General features: G+C 55.6%; 1 protein-coding gene across 1 annotated transcript in view; it reads right to left on the bottom strand.

The window, feature by feature from the left end:
* LOC144741564 (17S U2 SnRNP complex component HTATSF1-like) overlaps positions 1-20,262 on the bottom strand; it is a gene marked incomplete at its 5' end in the record, with an annotated part of 40,020 nt that extends 19,758 nt beyond the window's left edge. The window contains 5 exons of the mRNA XM_078624069.1: positions 1,700-1,789; positions 3,862-3,961; positions 11,918-12,081; positions 15,712-15,869; positions 20,184-20,262. Coding sequence (XP_078480195.1) covers positions 1,700-1,789; positions 3,862-3,961; positions 11,918-12,081; positions 15,712-15,869; positions 20,184-20,262 — 591 coding nt within the window. The remainder of the gene's footprint in view (positions 1-1,699; positions 1,790-3,861; positions 3,962-11,917; positions 12,082-15,711; positions 15,870-20,183) is intronic.
* Positions 20,263-20,521: the final 259 nt, after the last annotated feature.

Raw genomic sequence — 20,521 nt, 5'->3', positions numbered from 1 at the left:
GGAGAGAGACACGGGGAGAGAGACACGGGGAGAGAGACACGGGGAGAGAGACACGGGGAGAGAGACACGGGGAGAGAGACATGGAGAGACACGGGGAGACACGGAGAGACACGGGGAGAGAGAGACGGGGAGAGAGACACGGGGAGAGAGACACGGAGAGACACGGGAAGACAGGGGGAGACACGGGGAGACACGGGGAGAGAGACACGGAGAGACACGGGGAGAGAGACACGGGGAGAGAGACACGGGGAGAGAGACACGGGGAGTGAGACACGGGGAGACGCGGGGAGAGAGAGACGGGGAGAGAGACACGGGGAGAGAGACACGGAGAGACACGGGGAGAGAGACACGGAGAGAGAGACATGGAGAGAGACGCGGGGAGAGAGAGACACGGGGAGACGCGGGGAGACACGGGGAGAGAGACACGGAGAGACGCGAGGAGACAGACGCAGAGAGACACGGACAGAGAGAGACGCGGACAGAGAGAGACACGGAGAGACACGGAGAGACACAGGGTTTGTGAGTGAGTGGGTGAGTGAGAGGACGAGTGAGTGAGTGAGTAAGTGAGTGAGTGAGCGGGTGAGTGAGTGAGCGGGCGAGTGAGTGGGTGAGTGAGTGAGCGAGTGAGTGAGCGGGTGAGTGAGTGGGTGAGTGAGTGAGCGGGTGAGCGAGTGAGTGGGTGAGTGAGTGAGTGAGTTAGTGGGTGAGTGAGTATGTGGGTGAGTGAGCGGGGTGAGCGAGTGAGTGTGAGCGGGTGAGTGAGTGAGTGAGTGAGTGCGAGTGAGCGAGTGAGTGGGTGAGGGAGCGAGTGAGCGAGTGGGTGAGTGAGCGGGTGAGCGAGTGAGTGTGAGCGGGTGAGTGAGTGAGTGAGTGAGTTAGTGGGTGAGTGAGTATGTGGGTGAGTGAGCGGGGTGAGCGAGTGAGTGTGTGAGCGGGTGAGTGAGTGAGTGAGTGAGTGTGCGAGTGAGCGAGTGAGCGAGTGGGTGAGCGAGCGGGTGAGCGGGTGAGTGAGTGGGTGAGTGAGTGAGTGTGCGAGTGAGTGAGTGAGTGGGTGAGGGAGCGAGTGAGCGAGTGGGTGAGCGAGCGGGTGAGCGGGTGAGTGAGTGAGTGTGCGAGTGAGTGAGTGAGTGGGTGAGGGAGCGAGTGAGCGAGTGGGTGAGCGAGCGGGTGAGCGGGTGAGTGAGTGTGCGAGTGAGTGAGTGGGTGAGGGAGCGAGTGAGCGAGTGGGTGAGCGAGCGGGTGAGCGGGTGAGTGAGTGGGTGAGTGAGTGTGCGAGTGAGTGAGTGAGTGGGTGAGGGAGCGAGTGAGCGAGTGGGTGAGCGAGCGGGGTGAGCGGGTGAGTGAGTGTGCGAGTGAGTGAGTGAGTGGGTGAGGGAGCGAGTGAGCGAGTGGGTGAGCGAGCGGGTGAGCGAGTGGGTGAGTGAGTGAGTGTGCGAGTGAGTGAGTGTGCGAGTGGGTGAGCGAGCGGGTGAGCGGGTGAGCGAGTGAGTGGGTGAGGGAGCGAGTGAGCGAGTGGGTGAGCGAGCGGGTGAGCGGGTGAGTGAGTGGGTGAGTGAGTGAGTGAGTGTGCGAGTGAGCGAGTGAGTGGGTGAGGGAGCGAGTGAGCGAGTGGGTGAGCGAGCGGGTGAGCGAGTGGGTGAGTGAGTGAGTGAGTGGGTGAGCGAGCGGGTGAGTGGGTGAGCGAGTGGGTGAGCCTCACATCGAACAGGATGACTTTCTTGACACAGCCAAACTTCTCCGCTTCGGAGCGCAGGTCCTGAGAGATCTCGTTCAGCACCAGTGGATCATCCTGCGACACCACCACCACAACCACAACCACCATCACCACCACCACCACAACCACCACCACCACCACCACCCAGTCAACCACCATCACCACCACCATCACCACCACCACAACCACAACCACCACCACCACCACCCAGTCAACCACCATCACCACCACCATCACCACCACCACAACCACCACCACCACCACCACAACCACCACCACCACCACAACCACCACAACCACAACCACCACCACCACCACCACAACCACCACCACCACCACCACAACCACCACCACCACAACCACCACCACCACCACCACCACCATCACCACCACCCAGTCAACCACCATCACCACGTCAACCGCCATCACCACCACCACCACCACAACCACCACCACCACAACCACCACCACCACCATCACCACCACCCAGTCAACCACCACCACCACCACCACCACAACCACCACCACCACCCAGTCAACCACCACCACCATCACCACCACAACCACCACCACCACCACAACCACCACCACCACCACAACCACCACCACCACAACCACCACCACCACCACCATCACCACCACCCAGTCAACCACCATCACCACGTCAACCGCCATCACCACCACCACAACCACCACCACCACAACCACCACCACCACCATCACCACCACCCAGTCAACCACCACCACCACCACCACCACCACAACCACCACCACCACCCAGTCAACCACCACCACCATCACCACCACAACCACCACCACCACCACCACGCAGTCAACCACCACGCAGGTAACCACAACATCATGGCGGGTAGTTGTGGTAGAAGTTGTGGTAGTGGTGGTTGTGGTGGTTGTGGTCGTTGCGGTAGTTGTGGTAGTAGTTGTGGTAGTTGTGGTAGTAGTTGTGGTAGTTGTGGTAGTTGTAGTGGTGGTTGTGGTAGTTGTAGTAGTTGTGGTAGTTGTTGTGGTAGTGGTAGTTGGGGTTGTAGTTGTGGTAGTAGTGGTGGTGGTAGTTGTGGTAGTGGTAGTGGTAGTAGTTGTGGTAGTTGTGGTGGTTGTGGTGGTTGTGGTTGTAGTTGTGGTAGTAGTGGTAGTAGTAGTGGTAGTAGTGGTGGTAGTAGTAGTTGTGGTGGTTGTGGTGGTTGTGGTGGTGGTAGTAGTGGTAATGGTAGTAGTAGTAGTTGTGGTGGTTGTGGTGGTAGTTGTGGTGGTTGTTGTCACCTGGAAGTCGGTGGGGTGGAACAGGTGGTGGTAGTTGTGGTGGTGGTAGTAGTAGTAGTGGTAGTAGTAGTTGTGGTGGTTGTGGTGGTTGTGGTGGTTGTGGTTGTAGTTGTGGTAGTAGTGGTAGTAGTAGTGGTAGTAGTGGTGGTAGTAGTAGTTGTGGTGGTTGTGGTGGTTGTGGTGGTGGTAGTAGTGGTAATGGTAGTAGTAGTAGTTGTGGTGGTTGTGGTGGTAGTTGTGGTGGTTGTTGTCACCTGGAAGTCGGTGGGGTGGAACAGGTGGTGGTAGTTGTGGTGGTGGTTGTGGTAGTTGTGGTGGTAGTTGTTGTGGTAGTTGTGGTGGTTGTGGTAGTTGTGGTTATAGTTGTGGTGGTAGTTGTGGTAGTTGTGGTGGTTGTGGTAGTTGTGGTTATAGTTGTGGTGGTTGTTGTAGTTGTGGTAGTTGTGGTGGTTGTTGTAGTTGTGGTTATAGTTGTGGTGGTTGTGTTAGTTGTTGTCACCTGGAAGTCGGTGGGGTGGAACAGGTTGTGGTAGTTGTGGTGGTTGTGGTAGTTGTGGTTATAGTTGTGGTGGTTGTGGTGGTTGTGGTAGTTGTGGTTATAGTTGTGGTGGTTGTGTTAGTTGTTGTCACCTGGAAGTCGGTGGGGTGGAACAGGTTGTGGTAGTTGTGGTGGTTGTGGTAGTTGTGGTTATAGTTGTGGTGGTTGTGGTAGTTGTGGTTATAGTTGTGGTTATAGTTGTGGTGGTTGTGGTAGTTGTGGTTATAGTTGTGGTTATAGTTGTGGTGGTTGTGGTAGTTGTGGTTATAGTTGTGGTGGTTGTGGTGGTTGTGGTAGTTGTGGTTATAGTTGTGGTGGTTGTGGTTGTCACCTGGAAGTCGCTGGGGTGGAACAGCTGGTGCAGGATGACAACTCGTTCGTGTTTCAGCCGCAAACTCCCCGCCGCTCGCTCCGGCTTCCAGTCCAGCTGCCTGCACACACAACCAGCACACTAACTAGCACACTAACTAGCACACTAACTAGCACACTAACTAGCACACTAACTAGCACACTAACTAGCACACTAACTAGCAACTAGCGCACTAACTAGCACACTAACTAGCACACTAACTAGCACACTAACTAGCACACTAACTAGCAACTAGCGCACTAACTAGCACACTAACTAGCACACTAACTAGTACACTAACTAGCAACCAGCACACTAACTAGCACACTAACTAGCACACTAACTAGCACACTAACTAGCACACTAACTAGCACACTAACTAGCAACCAGCACACTAACTAGTACACTAACTAGCACACTAACTAGCACACTAACTAGCACATTAACTAGCACACTAACTAGTACACTAACTAGCAACTAGCACACTAACTAGCACACTAACTAGCACACTAACTAGCAACTAGCACTAACTAGCACACTAACTAGCGCACTAACTAGCACACTAACTAGCACACTAACTAGCACACTAACTAGTACACTAACTAGCACACTAACTAGCACACTAACTAGCAACTAGCACTAACTAGCACACTAACTAGCGCACTAACTAGCACACTAACTAGCGCACTAACTAGCACACTAACTAGCACACTAACTAGCACACTAACTAGTACACTAACTAGCAACTAGCACATTAACTAGCACACTAACTAGCGCACTAACTAGCACACTAACTAGCACACTAACTAGCACACTAACCAGCACACTAACTAGCAACTAGCGCACTAACTAGCACACTAACTAGCACACTAACTAGTACACTAACTAGCAACCAGCACACTAACTAGCACACTAACTAGCACACTAACTAGCACACTAACTAGCACACTAACTAGCAACCAGCACACTAACTAGTACACTAACTAGCACACTAACTAGCACATTAACTAGCACACTAACTAGTACACTAACTAGCAACTAGCACACTAACTAGTACACTAACTAGCGCACTAACTAGCACACTAACTAGCACACTAACTAGCAACTAGCACACTAACTAGCACACTAACTAGCAACTAGCGCACTAACTAGCACACTAACTAGCAACTAGCACACTAACTAGCACACTAACTAGCAACTAGCACACTAACTAGCACACTAACTAGCACACTAACTAGCACACTAACTAGCACACTAACTAGTACACTAACTAGCAACTAGCACACTAACTAGTACACTAACTAGCGCACTAACTAGCACACTAACTAGCACACTAACTAGCAACTAGCACACTAACTAGCACACTAACTAGCAACTAGCGCACTAACTAGCACACTAACTAGCAACTAGCACACTAACTAGCACACTAACTAGCAACTAGCACACTAACTAGCACACTAACTAGCACACTAACTAGCGCACTAACTAGCAACTAGCACACTAACTAGCACACTAACTAGCGCACTAACTAGCACACTAACTAGCACACTAACTAGCACACTAACTAGCACACTAACTAGCACACTAACTAGCAACTAGCACACTAACTAGCACACTAACTAGCAACTAGCGCACTAACTAGCACACTAACTAGCAACTAGCACACTAACTAGCACACTAACTAGCAACTAGCACACTAACTAGCACACTAACTAGCACACTAACTAGCAACTAGCACACTAACTAGCACACTAACTAGCACACTAACTAGCACACTAACTAGCAACTAGCGCACTAACTAGCGCACTAACTAGCAACTAGCACACTAACTAGCACACTAACTAGCAACTAGCACACTAACTAGCAACTAGCACACTAACTAGCACACTAACTAGTAACTAGCACACTAACTAGCACACTAACTAGCACACTAACTAGCAACTAGCACACTAACTAGCACACTAACTAGCACACTAACTAGCAACTAGCACACTAACTAGCACACTAACTAGCAACTAGCACACTAACTAGCACACTAACTAGCACACTAACTAGCAACTAGCACACTAACTAGCACACTAACTAGCAACTAGCACACTAACTAGCACACTAACTAGCACACTAACTAGCAACTAGCGCACTAACTAGCGCACTAACTAGCAACTAGCACACTAACTAGCACACTAACTAGCAACTAGCACACTAACTAGCACACTAACTAGCACACTAACTAGCAACTAGCACACTAACTAGCACACTAACTAGCAACTAGCACACTAACTAGCACACTAACTAGCAACTAGCACACTAACTAGCACACTAACTAGCACACTAACTAGCACACTAACTAGCAACTAGCACACTAACTAGCACACTAACTAGCAACTAGCACACTAACTAGCACACTAACTAGCAACTAGCACACTAACTAGCACACTAACTAGCACACTAACTAGCACACTAACTAGCACACTAACTAGCACACTAACTAGCGCACTAACTAGCGCACTAACTAGCACACTAACTAGCGCACTAACTAGCGCACTAACTAGCACACTAACTAGCACACTAACTAGCACACTAACTAGCGCACTAACTAGCGCACTAACTAGCGCACTAACTAGCACACTAACTAGCACACTAACTAGCTCACTAACTAGCACACTAACTAGCGCACTAACTAGCGCACTAACTAGCACACTAACTAGCACACTAACTAGCTCACTAACTAGCACACTAACTAGCACACTAACTAGCACACTAACTAGCACACTAACTAGCACACTAACTAGCACACTAACTAGCACACTAACTAGCACACTAACTAGTACACTAACTAGTACACTAACTAGCACACTAACTAGCACACTAACTAGCAACTAGCACACTAACTAGCAACTAGCACACTAACTAGTACACTAACTAGTACACTAACTAGCACACTAACTAGCACACTAACTAGCACACTAACTAGCACACTAACTAGCACACTAACTAGCACACTAACTAGCACACTAACTAGCGCACTAACTAGCGCACTAACTAGCGCACTAACTAGCGCACTAACTAGCACACTAACTAGCACACTAACTAGCACACTAACTAGCACACTAACTAGCACACTAACTAGCGCACTAACTAGCGCACTAACTAGTACACTAACTAGCACACTAACTAGCACACTAACTAGCACACTAACTAGTACACTAACTAGCAACTAGCACACTAACTAGTACACTAACTAGCACACTAACTAGCACACTAACTAGCACACTAACTAGCACACTAACTAGCACACTAACTAGCGCACTAACTAGCACACTAACTAGTACACTAACTAGCACACTAACTAGCACACTAACTAGCACACTAACTAGCAACCAGCGCACTAACTAGCACACTAACTAGCGCACTAACTAGCACACTAACTAGCACACTAACTAGCACACTAACTACCACACTAACTAGCACACTAACTAGCACACTAACTAGCACACTAACTAGCACACTAACTAGCAACCAGCACACTAACTAGCACACTAACTAGCACACTAACTAGCACACTAACTAGCACACTAACTAGCACACTAACTAGCAACCAGCACACTAACTAGCACACTAACTAGCACACTAACTAGCACACTAACTAGCACACTAACTAGCACACTAACTAGCACACTAACTAGCACACTAACTAGCACACTAACTAGCACACTAACTAGCACACTAACTAGCACACTAACTAGCACACTAACTAGCAACCAGCACACTAACTAGCACACTAACTAGCGCACTAACTAGCACACTAACTAGCACACTAACTAGCACACTAACTAGCACACTAACTAGCACACTAACTAGCACACTAACTAGCGCACTAACTAGCGCACTAACTAGCGCACTAACTAGCACACTAACTAGCACACTAACTAGCACACTAACTAGCACACTAACTAGCAACCAGCACACTAACTAGCACACTAACTAGCACACTAACTAGCAACCAGCACACTAACTAGCACACTAACTAGCACACTAACTAGCACACTAACTAGCACACTAACTAGCACACTAACTAGCACACTAACTAGCACACTAACTAGCACACTAACTAGCACACTAACTAGCACACTAACTAGCAACCAGCACACTAACTAGCGCACTAACTAGCGCACTAACTAGCACACTAACTAGCACACTAACTAGCACACTAACTAGCAACCAGCACACTAACTAGCACACTAACTAGCACACTAACTAGCACACTAACTAGCACACTAACTAGCACACTAACTAGCACACTAACTAGCACACTAACTAGCACACTAACTAGCACACTAACTAGCACACTAACTAGCACACTAACTAGCACACTAACTAGCACACTAACTAGCACACTAACTAGCACACTAACTAGCAACCAGCACACTAACTAGCACACTAACTAGCACACTAACTAGCACACTAACTAGCACACTAACTAGCACACTAACTAGTACACTAACTAGCAACCAGCACACTAACTAGCACACTAACTAGCACACTAACTAGCACACTAACTAGCACACTAACTAGCAACCAGCACACTAACTAGCACACTAACTAGCACACTAACCAGCACACTAACTAGCACACTAACTAGCACACTAACTAGCACACTAACTAGCACACTAACTAACTCACTTCTTCTGCTGCAGCTGCTTGCGCTCCTCCTTGCTGAGTGTGTTGGGGAGCGTGGTGAGTGTGGTGAGCGTGGTGGTGAGCGTGGTGGTGAGCGTGGTGGTGAGTGTGGTGGTGAGCGTGGTGGTGAGCGTGGTGAGCGTGGTGAGCGTGGTGGTGAGCGTGGTGGTGAGTGTGGTGGTGAGCGTGGTGGTGAGTGTGGTGGTGAGCGTGGTGGTGAGCGTGGTGGTGAGTGTGGTGGTGAGCGTGGTGGTGAGCGTGGTGGTGAGTGTGGTGGTGAGCGTGGTGGTGAGTGTGGTGGTGAGCGTGGTGGTGAGCGTGGTGGTGAGCGTGGTGGTGAGCGTGGTGGTGAGTGTGGTGGTGAGCGTGGTGGTGAGCGTGGTGGTGAGCGTGGTGGTGAGCGTGGTGAGCGTGGTGGTGAGCGTGGTGGTGAGCGTGGTGGTGAGCGTGGTGGTGAGCGTGGTGAGTGTGGTGGTGAGTGTGGTGGTGAGTGTGGTGGTGAGCGTAGTGGTGAGCGTGGTGGTGAGCGTGGTGGTGAGCGTGGTGGTGAGTGTGGTGGTGAGCGTAGTGGTGAGCGTGGTGGTGAGCGTGGTGGTGAGTGTGGTGGTGAGCGTGGTGGTGAGCGTGGTGGTGAGCGTGGTGGTGAGCGTGGTGAGTGTGGTGGTGAGTGTGGTGGTGAGTGTGGTGGTGAGCGTGGTGGTGAGCGTGGTGGTGAGCGTGGTGAGTGTGGTGGTGAGCGTGGTGAGCGTGGTGGTGAGCGTGGTGAGCGTGGTGGTGAGCGTGGTGGTGAGCGTGGTGGTGAGCGTGGTGGTGAGCGTGGTGGTGAGCGTGGTGAGCGTGGTGGTGAGCGTGGTGGTGAGCGTGGTGGTGAGCGTGGTGGTGAGCGTGGTGAGCGTGGTGGTGAGTGTGGTGGTGAGTGTGGTGGTGAGCGTGGTGGTGAGCGTGGTGAGCGTGGTGAGCGTGGTGGTGAGCGTGGTGGTGAGCGTGGTGGTGAGTGTGGTGGTGAGCGTGGTGGTGAGCGTGGTGGTGAGTGTAGTAGTGGTGAGTGTGGGGGTGAGTGTGGTGGTGAGCGTGGTGAGCGTGGTGGTGAGCGTGGTGGTGAGCGTGGTGGTGAGCGTGGTGGTGAGCGTGGTGGTGAGCGTGGTGGTGAGTGTGGTGGTGAGCGTGGTGGTGAGTGTGGTGGTGAGTGTGGTGGTGAGTGTGGTGGTGAGCGTGGTGAGCGTGGTGGTGAGCGTGGTGGTGAGTGTGGTGGTGAGCGTGGTGGTGAGTGTGGTGGTGAGTGTGGTGGTGAGTGTGGTGGTGAGCGTGGTGGTGAGTGTGGTGGTGAGTGTGGTGGTGAGCGTGGTGAGCGTAGTGGTGAGCGTGGTGGTGAGCGTGGTGGTGAGTGTGGTGGTGAGTGTGGTGGTGAGTGTGGTGGTGAGCGTGGTGGTGAGTGTGGTGGTGAGCGTGGTGGTGAGTGTGGTGAGCGTGGTGGTGAGCGTGGTGGTGAGTGTGGTGAGCGTGGTGGTGAGCGTGGTGGTGAGTGTGGTGAGTGTGGTGGTGAGCGTGGTGAGCGTGGTGGTGAGCGTGGTGGTGAGCGTGGTGGTGAGCGTGGTGAGCGTGGTGGTGAGCGTGGTGGTGAGCGTGGTGAGTGTGGTGGTGAGTGTGGTGGTGAGTGTGGTGGTGAGCGTGGTGGTGAGGGTGGTGGTGAGTGTGGTGGTGAGTGTGGTGGTGAGTGTGGTGGTGAGTACGGTGGTGAGCGTGGTGGTGAGCGTGGTGGTGAGCGTGGTGGTGAGTGTGGTGGTGAGCGTGGTGGTGAGCGTGGTGGTGAGCGTGGTGGTGAGCGTGGTGGTGAGCGTGGTGAGTGTGGTGGTGAGTGTGGTGGTGAGTGTGGTGGTGAGTGTGGTGGTGAGCGTGGTGGTGAGCGTGGTGGTGAGCGTGGTGAGTGTGGTGGTGAGTGTGGTGGTGAGTGTGGTGGTGAGTGTGGTGGTGAGCGTAGTGGTGAGCGTGGTGGTGAGCGTGGTGGTGAGCGTGGTGGTGAGTGTGGTGGTGAGCGTAGTGGTGAGCGTGGTGGTGAGCGTGGTGGTGAGTGTGGTGGTGAGTGTGGTGGTGAGCGTGGTGGTGAGCGTGGTGGTGAGCGTGGTGGTGAGCGTGGTGGTGAGCGTGGTGGTGAGCGTGGTGGTGAGCGTGGTGAGTGTGGTGGTGAGTGTGGTGGTGAGTGTGGTGGTGAGCGTGGTGGTGAGCGTGGTGGTGAGCGTGGTGAGTGTGGTGGTGAGCGTGGTGAGCGTGGTGGTGAGCGTGGTGAGCGTGGTGGTGAGCGTGGTGGTGAGCGTGGTGGTGAGCGTGGTGGTGAGCGTGGTGAGTGTGGTGGTGAGTGTGGTGGTGAGTGTAGTAGTGGTGAGTGTGGTGGTGAGCGTGGTGAGCGTGGTGGTGAGTGTGGTGGTGAGCGTGGTGAGCGTGGTGGTGAGCGTGGTGAGCGTGGTGGTGAGTGTGGTGGTGAGCGTGGTGAGCGTGGTGGTGAGCGTGGTGGTGAGTGTGGTGGTGAGTGTGGTGGTGAGTGTGGTGGTGAACGTGGTGAGCGTGGTGGTGAGTGTGGTGGTGAGTGTGGTGGTGAACGTGGTGAGCGTGGTGGTGAGTGTGGTGAGCGTGGTGGTGAGCGTGGTGGTGAGCGTGGTGGTGAGTGTGGTGGTGAGTGTGGTGGTGAGTGTGGTGGTGAGTGTGGTGGTGAGCGTGGTGGTGAGTGTGGTGGTGAGTGTGGTGGTGAGTGTGGTGGTGAGTGTGGTGGTGAGCGTGGTGGTGAGTGTGGTGGTGAGTGTGGTGGTGAACGTGGTGAGCGTGGTGGTGAGTGTGGTGGTGAGTGTGGTGGTGAGCGTGGTGGTGAGCGTGGTGAGCGTGGTGGTGAGTGTGGTGGTGAGTGTGGTGGTGAGCGTGGTGGTGAGCGTGGTGAGCGTGGTGGTGAGTGTGGTGGTGAACGTGGTGAGCGTGGTGAGCGTGGTGGTGAGTGTAGTAGTGGTGAGCGTGGTGGTGAGCGTGGTGAGCGTGGTGGTGAGTGTGGTGGTGAGTGTGGTGGTGAGCGTGGTGGTGAGCGTGGTGAGCGTGGTGGTGAGTGTGGTGGTGAGTGTAGTAGTGGTGAGTGTGGTGGTGAGCGTGGTGGTGAGTGTGGTGGTGAGCGTGGTGGTGAGTGTGGTGGTGAGCGTGGTGAGTGTGGTGGTGAGTGTGGTGGTGAGTGTGGTGGTGAGCGTGGTGAGCGTGGTGGTGAGCGTGGTGAGTGTGGTGGTGAGCGTGGTGGTGAGTGTGGTGGTGAGCGTGGTGAGCGTGGTGGTGAGCGTGGTGAGCGTGGTGGTGAGCGTGGTGAGCGTGGTGGTGAGTGTGTACCCACTTCTTCTGCTGCTGCAGCTGCTTGCGCTCCTCCTTGCTGCGTTTGCGTCTCTTGGTGGCGTCGTAGTCGCCCTTCAGGGCAAAGCGAGCAGCTTCCACCTTGACGGTGCAGCCTCGTAGCGCACTCTCATCCAGCAGACGCATCGCTAGCTCCACAGACTCTCTCTGGGGAAGGTAGTCACTCACTCAGTCACTCAGTCAGTCACTCAGTGACTCGCTCAGTCGCTCGCTCAGTAAGTCGCTCAGTCGCTCGCTCGCTCACTCAGTCACTCACTCAGTCGCTCAGTCACTCACTCAGTCATTTACTCACTCACTCACTCAGTCACTCACTCACTCAGTCATTCAGTCATTCGCTCACTCACTCGCTCAGTCACTCACTCAGTCACTCACTCAGTCAGTCAGTCACTCACTCACTCAGTCACTCACTCACTCACTCAGTCATTCGCTCACTCACTCGCTCAGTCACTCACTCAGTCACTCACTCAGTCAGTCAGTCACTCACTCACTCAGTCACTCACTCACTCACTCAGTCACTCAGTCACTCAGTCACTCAGTCATTCGCTCACTCACTCGCTCAGTCACTCACTCAGTCACTCACTCAGTCGCTCACTCAGTCACTCACTCACCCACTCACTCACTCAGTCACTCACTCAGTCACTCAGTCATTCACTCAGTCATTCACTCAGTCACTCACTCACCCACTCACTCACTCATTCAGTCACTCACTCACCCACTCAGTCACTCACTCGCTCAGTCACTCACTCAGTCACTCACTCAGTCGCTCACTCACTCACACACTCACTCACTCACACAAAGCGAGCAGCTTCCACCTTGACGGTGCAGCCTCGTAGCGCACTCTCATCCAGCAGACGCATCGCTAGCTCCACAGACTCCCTCTGGGGTGGGGTAGACACTCACGCAGTCAGTCAGTCAGTCAGTCACTCGCTCAGTCACTCAGTCAGTCACTCAGTCACTCAGTCAGTGACTCGCTCAGTCGCTCGCTCAGTCATTCGCTCGCTCAGTCAGTCGCTCAGTCGCTCACTCAGTCACTCACTCAGTCGCTCAGTCATTTACTCACTCAGTCAGTCAGTCAGTCACTCACTCACTCAGTCACTCACTCAGTCAGTCGCTCGCTCAGTCAGTCATTCAGTCACGCGCTCAGTCAGTCACTCACTCAGTCACTCAGTCAGTCGCTCAGTCAGTCAGTCAGTGACTCGCTCAGTCGCTCGCTCAGTCATTCGCTCGCTCAGTAAGTCGCTCAGTCGCTCGCTCATTCGCTCGCTCAGTAAGTCGCTCAGTCGCTCGCTCGCTCACTCGCTCACTCGCTCACTCACTCAGTCACTCACTCAGTCACTCAGTCACTCACTCAGTCATTTACTCACTCACTCACTCATTTACTCACTCACTCACTCAGTCAGTCAGTCAGTCACTCACTCACTCAGTCACTCAGTCAGTCACTCAGTCATTCGCTCACTCACTCGCTCAGTCACTCACTCAGTCACTCACTCAGTCGCTCACTCACTCACTCACTCACGCAAAGCGAGCAGCTTCCACCTTGACGGTGCAGCCTCGTAGTGCACTCTCATCCAGCAGACGCATCGCTAGCTCCACAGACTCCCTCTGGGGTGGGGGGGTCACTCACTCAGTCACTCACTCAGTCACTCAGTCAGTCACTCAGTCATTCGCTCACTCACTCGCTCAATCACTGACTCAGTCACTCACTCACTCACCCACTCACCCACCCACTCACTCGCCCACCCACCCACTCACCCGCCCACTCACCCACTCACCCGCCCACTCACCCACTCACCCGCCCACTCACCCACTCACCCGCCCACTCACCCACTCACCCACCCACCCACTCACCTTGAGGTAGCAGCAGATCCCATCACCCTTGAGAGTGTCCGTGATGGAGTCCCGGTACAACTTGCACTTGAGTTTGCCCGTGACCGGGTCTCACTAACTCAGTCAGTCACTCACTCGCTCAGCCACGCGCTCAGCCACTCGCTCAGCCACTCGCTCAGCCACTCGCTCAGCCACTCGCTCAGTCACTCGCTCAGTCACTCACTGAGTCACTCAGTCACTCACCCACTCACTCAGTCGCTCACTCACGCAAAGCGAGCAGCTTCCACCTTGACGGTGCAGCCTCGTAGCGCACTCTCATCCAGCAGACGCATCGCTAGCTCCACAGACTCTCTCTGGGGAAGGTAGTCACTCAGTCAGTCACTCAGTCATTTACTCACTGACTCACTCAGTCAGTCAGTCAGTCAGTCACTCACTCAGTCACTCAGTCAGTCACTCAGTCAGTCACTCAGTCATTTACTCACTGACTCACTCAGTCAGTCAGTCAGTCACTCACTCAGTCACTCAGTCAGTCACTCAGTCAGTCAGTCAGTGACTCGCTGAGTCGCTCGCTCAGTCATTCGCTCGCTCAGTCAGTCGCTCAGTCGCTCGCTCGCTCAGTCAGTCGCTCGCTCAGTCACTCAGTCACTCACTCAGTCATTTACTCACTGACTCACTCAGTCAGTCAGTCAGTCACTCAGTCAGTCACTCAGTCAGTCAGTCAGTGACTCGCTGAGTCGCTCGCTCAGTCATTCGCTCGCTCAGTCAGTCGCTCAGTCGCTCGCTCGCTCACTCAGTCACTCACTCAGTCGCTCAGTCATTTACTCACTCACTCACTCAGTCAGTCAGTCAGTCACTCACTCAGTCACTCACTCAGTCAGTCGCTCGCTCAGTCAGTCATTCAGTCATTCGCTCAGTCAATCAGTCAGTCGCTCGCTCAGTCATTCGCTCGCTCAGTCAGTCGCTCAGTCGCTCGCTCAGTCACTCGCTCAGTCACTCAGTCACTCACCCACCCACTCACCCACTCACCCACCCACTCACCCACTCAATCACTCACTCACCCACCCACCCACCCACTCACTCACTCACCCACCCACCCACCCACTCACCCACTCACCCACTCACCCACTCACTCACCCACCCACCCACTCACCTTGAGGTAGCAGCAGATCCCGTCGCCCTTGAGAGTGTCCGTGACTGAGTCCCGGTACAACTTGCACTTGAGTTTGCCGGTGACCGGGTCTCACTAACTCAGTCAGTCACTCACTCACTCGCTCAGGCACTCGCTCAGTCACTCACTCACTCGCTCACTCACCCACTCGCTCACTCACCCACTCGCTCGCTCACCCACTCGCTCACTCACCCGCACACTCACCCACCCACTCACCCACCCACCCACCCACTCACCTTGAGGTAGCAGCAGATCCCGTCGCCCTTGAGAGTGTCCGTGACTGAGTCCCGGTACAACTTGCACTTGAGTTTGCCGGTGACCGGGTCTCACTAACTCAGTCAGTCACTCGCTCAGTCACTCGCTCAGCCACTCGCTCAGTCACTCGCTCAGCCACTCGCTCAGCCACTCGCTCAGTCACTCGCTCAGTCACTCGCTCAGCCACTCAGTAACTCACCCACCCACCCACTCACCCACTCACTCACTCACTCACCCACCCACCCACTCGCCCACTCACCCACCCACTCACCCACTCACCCACTCACCCACTCACCCACTCACCCACTCACTCACCCACCCACCCACTCACCCACTCACCCACCCACCCATCCACTCACCCACCCACTCACCCGCCCACTCACCCACCCACTCACCCACTCACTCACCCACCCACCCACCCACTCACCCGCTCACCCACTCACCCGCCCACCCACTCACCCGCCCACCCACTCACCCGCCCACCCACTCACCCACCCACCCACTCACCCACTCACCCACCCACTCACCTTCAGGTAGCAGCAGATCCCGTCGCCCTTGAGAGTGTCCGTGACTGAGTCCCGGTACAACTTGCACTTGAGTTTGCCGGTGACCGGGTCCCTGACGACGATGCCGCACTTGGACATGAGCTCCTCAAACTCCTCCTGGGTGATGTCAGTGGGCAGCCCTGGCAAATACCACAACCACTATAACCACAACCACAACCACCACCACCACAACAACTACTACTACTACAACAACAACCACCACAAGCACCACCACCACCACCACGACTAGAGCCACAACCACCACCACAACAACTACTACTACTACTACAACAACCGCAAGCGCCATAACTATAACCTCAAACACTATAACCACAACCACTATAACCTCTCTCCCCGTGTCTCTCTCCCCGTGTCTCTCTCTCCCTGTGTCTCTCTCTCCCTGTGTCTCTCTCCCCGTGTCTCTCTCCCCGTGTCTCTCTCTCCCCGTGTCTCTCTCCCCGTGTCTCTCTCCCCGTGTCTCTCTCCCCGTGTCTCTCTCCCCGTGTCTCTCTCTCCCCGTGTCTCTCTCTCCCCGTGTCTCTCTCTCCCCGTGTCTCTCTCCCCGTGTCTCTCTCTCCCCGTGTCTCTCTCTCCCCGTGTCTCTCTCTCCCCGTGTCTCTCTCTCCCCGTGTCTCTCTCTCCCCGTGTCTCTCTCTCCCCGCGTCTCTCTCTCTCCCCGTGTCTCTCTCTCTCCCCGTGTCTCTCTCTCCCCGTGTCTCTCTCCCCGTGTCTCTCTCTCCCCGTGTCTCTCTCTCCCCGTGTCTCTCTCCCCGTGTCTCACTCTCCGTGTCTCTCTCCCCGTGTCTCTCTCTCCCCGTGTCTCTCTCTCCCCGTGTCTCTCTCTCCCCGTGTCTCTCTCTCCCCGTGTCTCTCTCTCCCCGTGTCTCTCTCTCCCCGTGTCTCTCTCTCCCCGTGTCTCTCTCCCCCCGTGTGTCTCTCTCCCCGTGTCTCTCTCTCCCCGTGTGTCTCTCTCCCCGTGTCTCTCTCTCCCCGTGTGTCTCTCTCCCCGTGTCTCTCTCTCCCCGTGTCTCTCTCCCCCCGTGTGTCTCTCTCCCCGTGTCTCTCTCTCCCCGTGTGTCTCTCTCCCCGTGTCTCTCTCTCCCCGTGTGTCTCTCTCCCCGTGTCTCTCTCTCCCCGTGTCTCTCTCTCCCCGTGTGTCTCTCTCCCCGTGTCTCTCTCTCCCCGTGTCTCTCTCTCCCCGTGTCTCTCTCCCCGTGTCTCTCTCTCCCCGTGTCTCTCTCTCCCCGTGTCTCTCTCCCCGTCTCTCTCTCTCCCCGTGTCTCTCTCCCCGTGTCTTCCCCGTATCTCTCTCTCCCCGTGTCTCTCTCTCCCCGTGTCTCTCTCTCCCCGTGTCTCTCTCTCCCCGTGTCTCTCTCTCCCCGTGTCTCTCTCTCCCCGTGTCTCTCTCTCCCCGTGTCTCTGTCCCCCCGTCTCTCTCTCTCCCCGTGTCTCTCTCTCCCCGTGTCTCTCTCTCCCCGTGTCTCTCTCCCCCCGTCTCTCTCTCTCCCCGTGTCTCTCTCTCCCCGTGTCTCTCTCTCCCCGTGTCTCTCTCCCCGTATCTCTCTCTCCCCGTGTCTCTCTCCCCGTGTCTCACTCTCCGTGTCTTCCCCGTATCTCTCTCTCCCCGTGTCTCTCTCTCCCCGTGTCTCTCTCTCCCCGTGTCTCTCTCTCCCCGTGTCTCTCTCCCCGTATCTCTCTCTCCCCGTGTCTCTCTCCCCGTGTCTCTCTCCCCGTATCTCTCTCTCCCCGTGTCTCTCTCTCCCCGTGTCTCTCTCTCCCCGTGTCTCTCTCTCCCCGTGTCTCTCTCTCCCCGTGTCTCTGTCCCCCCGTCTCTCTCTCTCCCCGTGTCTCTCTTTCCCCGTGTCTCTGTCCCCCCGTCTCTCTCTCTCCCCGTGTCTCTCTATCCCCGTGTCTCTCTCTCCCCGTGTCTCTCTCTCCCCGTGTCTCTCTCTCCCCGTGTCTCTCTCCCCCGTATCTCTCTCTCCCCGTGTCTCTCTCCCCGTGTCTTCCCCGTATCTCTCTCTCCCCGTGTCTCTCTCTCCCCGTGTCTCTCTCTCCCCGTGTCTCTCTCCCCGTGTCTCTCTCTCCCCGTGTGTCTCTCTCCCCGTGTCTCTCTCTCCCCGTGTCTCTCTCTCCCCGTGTCTCTCTCCCCGTGTCTCTCTCTCCCCGTGTCTCTCTCTCCCCGTGTCTCTCTCCCCGTCTCTTCCCCGTATCTCTCTCTCCCCGTGTCTCTCTCTCCCCGTGTCTCTCTCTCCCCGTGTCTCTCTCTCCCCGTGTCTCTCTCTCCCCGTGTCTCTCTCCCCCCGTCTCTCTCTCTCCCCGTGTCTCTCTCTCCCCGTGTCTCTCTCTCCCCGTGTCTCTCTCTCCCCGTGTCTCTCTCTCCCCGTGTCTCTCTCTCCCCGTGTCTCTCTCTCCCCGTGTCTCTCTCCCGTGTCTCTCTCCCCGTGTCTCACTCTCCGTGTCTCTCTCCCCGTGTCTCTCTCTCCCCGTGTCTCTCTCCCCGTGTCTCACTCTCCGTGTCTCTCTCCCCGTATCTCTCTCTCCCCGTGTCTCTCTCCCCCCGTGTGTCTCTCTCCCCGTGTCTCTCTCTCCCCGTGTCTCTCTCTCCCCGTGTCTCTCTCTCCCCGTGTGTCTCTCTCCCCGTGTCTCACTCCCCGTGTCTCACTCCCCGTGTCTCTCCCCGTGTCTCACTCTCCACGTGTCTTTCTCCCCGTGTCTCTCTCCACGTGTCTTTCTCCCCGTGTCTCTCTCCCCGTGTCTCTATCCCCGTGTCTCTCTCACCATGTCTCTCTCTCTCTCCCCGTGTCTCTCTCTCTCCCCGTGTCTCTCTCTCCCCGTGTTTCTCTCTCCCCGTGTGTCTCTCTCCCCGTGTCTCTCTTTCTCTCCCCGTGTGTCTCTCTCCCGTGTCTCTCTCTCCCCGTGTCTCTCTCTCCCCGTGTTCTCTCCCCGTGTGTCTCTCTCCCCGTGTGTCTCTCTCCCCGTGTGTCTCTCTCCCCGTGTCTCTCTCTCTCCCCGTGTTCTCTCTCCCCGTGTGTCTCTCTCCCCGTGTGTCTCTCTCCCCGTGTCTCTCTCTCTCTCCCGTGTGTCTCTCTCCCCGTGTCTCTCTCTCCCCGTGTCTCTCTCTCCCCGTGTCTCTCTCCCCGTATCTCTCTCTCCCCGTGTCTCTCTCCCCGTGTCTTCCCCGTATCTCTCTCTCCCCGTGTCTCTCTCTCCCCGTGTCTCTCTCTCCCCGTGTCTCTCTCCCCGTGTCTCTCTCTCCCCGTGTGTCTCTCTCCCCGTGTCTCTCTCTCCCCGTCTCTCTCTCCCCCGTGTCTCTCTCTCCCCGTGTCTCTCTCTCCCCGTGTCTCTCTCTCCCCGTGTCTCTCTCCCCGTCTCTCTCTCTCCCCGTGTCTCTCTCCCCGTGTCTCTCTCTCCCGTGTCTCTCTCCCCCCGTCTCTCTCTCTCCCCGTGTCTCTCTCTCCCCCGTGTGTCTCTCTCCCCGTGTCTCTCTCCCCGTGTCTCTCTCTCTCCCCGTCTCTCTCTCTCCCCGTGTCTCTCTCTCCCGTGTCTCTCTCTCCCCGTGTCTCTCTCTCCCCGTGTCTCTCTCTCCCCGTGTCTCTCTCCCCGTGTCTCTCTCTCCCCGTGTCTCTCTCCCCCGTCTCTCTCTCTCCCCGTGTCTCTCTCTCCCCGTGTCTCTCTCTCCCCGTGTCTCTCTCTCCCCGTGTCTCTCTCTCTCCCCGTGTCTCTCTCCCCGTGTCTCTCTCCCGTGTCTCACTCTCCGTGTCTCTCTCCCCGTGTCTCTCTCTCCCCGTGTCTCTCTCCCCGTGTCTCACTCTCCGTGTCTCTCTCCCCGTATCTCTCTCTCCCCGTGTCTCTCTCCCCCCGTGTGTCTCACTCCCCGTGTCTCACTCTCCGTGTCTCACTCTCCACGTGTCTTTCTCCCCGTGTCCTCTCTCCCCGTGTCTCTCCCCGTGTCTCACTCTCCACGTGTCTTTCTCCCCGTGTCTCTCTCCCCGTGTCTCTATCCCCGTGTCTCTCTCACCATGTCTCTCTCTCTCCCCCCGTGTCTCTCTCTCCCCGTGTCTCTCTCTCCCCGTGTGTCTCTCTCCCCGTGTCTCTCTTTCTCTCCCCGTGTGTCTCTCTCCCGTGTCTCTCTCTCCCGTGTGTCTCTCTCCCCGTGTGTCTCTCTCCCCGTGTGTCTCTCTCCCCGTGTGTCTCTCTCCCCGTGTGTCTCTCTCCCCGTGTCTCTCTCTCTCTCCCCGTGTGTCTCTCTCCCCGTGTCTCTCTCTCCCCGTGTCTCTCTCTCCCCGTGTCTCTCTCCCCGTGTCTCTCTCTCCGTGTCTCTCTCCCCGTGTCCTCTCTCTCCCCGTGTCTCTCTCTCCGTGTCTCTCTCCCCGTGTCTCTCTCTCCCCGTGTGTCTCTCTCCCCGTGTCTCTCTCCCCCCGTGTGTCTCTCTCCCCGTGCGTGTCACTCACCACTGACGTAGACGTTTGTATTCTTCTCCTGTTCGATATCAAACCAACCTGAGCAAATGGGAGAGAAAACGTCAGTGAACTATAAACAACGCACCCAGCCACACACACACACACATCCACCCCACACACCACACCCACACACCACCACCCACACACCCACCCACACACACACACATCCACCCACTCATCCGCCCACCCACACACACACACATCCACACATCCACCCACCCACTCACACATCCACCCACACACACACACACATCCACCCACCCCACACCCACCCACACACACACACTTCCACACATCCGCCCCACCCACACACCCACCCACACACAAAC

This window comes from Lampetra planeri, unplaced genomic scaffold (assembly GCF_965212315.1).
Source record: "Lampetra planeri unplaced genomic scaffold, kcLamPlan1.2.h2 scaffold_599, whole genome shotgun sequence".
NCBI lineage: Eukaryota > Metazoa > Chordata > Hyperoartia > Petromyzontiformes > Petromyzontidae > Lampetra > Lampetra planeri.
This window is presented reverse-complemented; position numbering and strand designations above follow the sequence as displayed.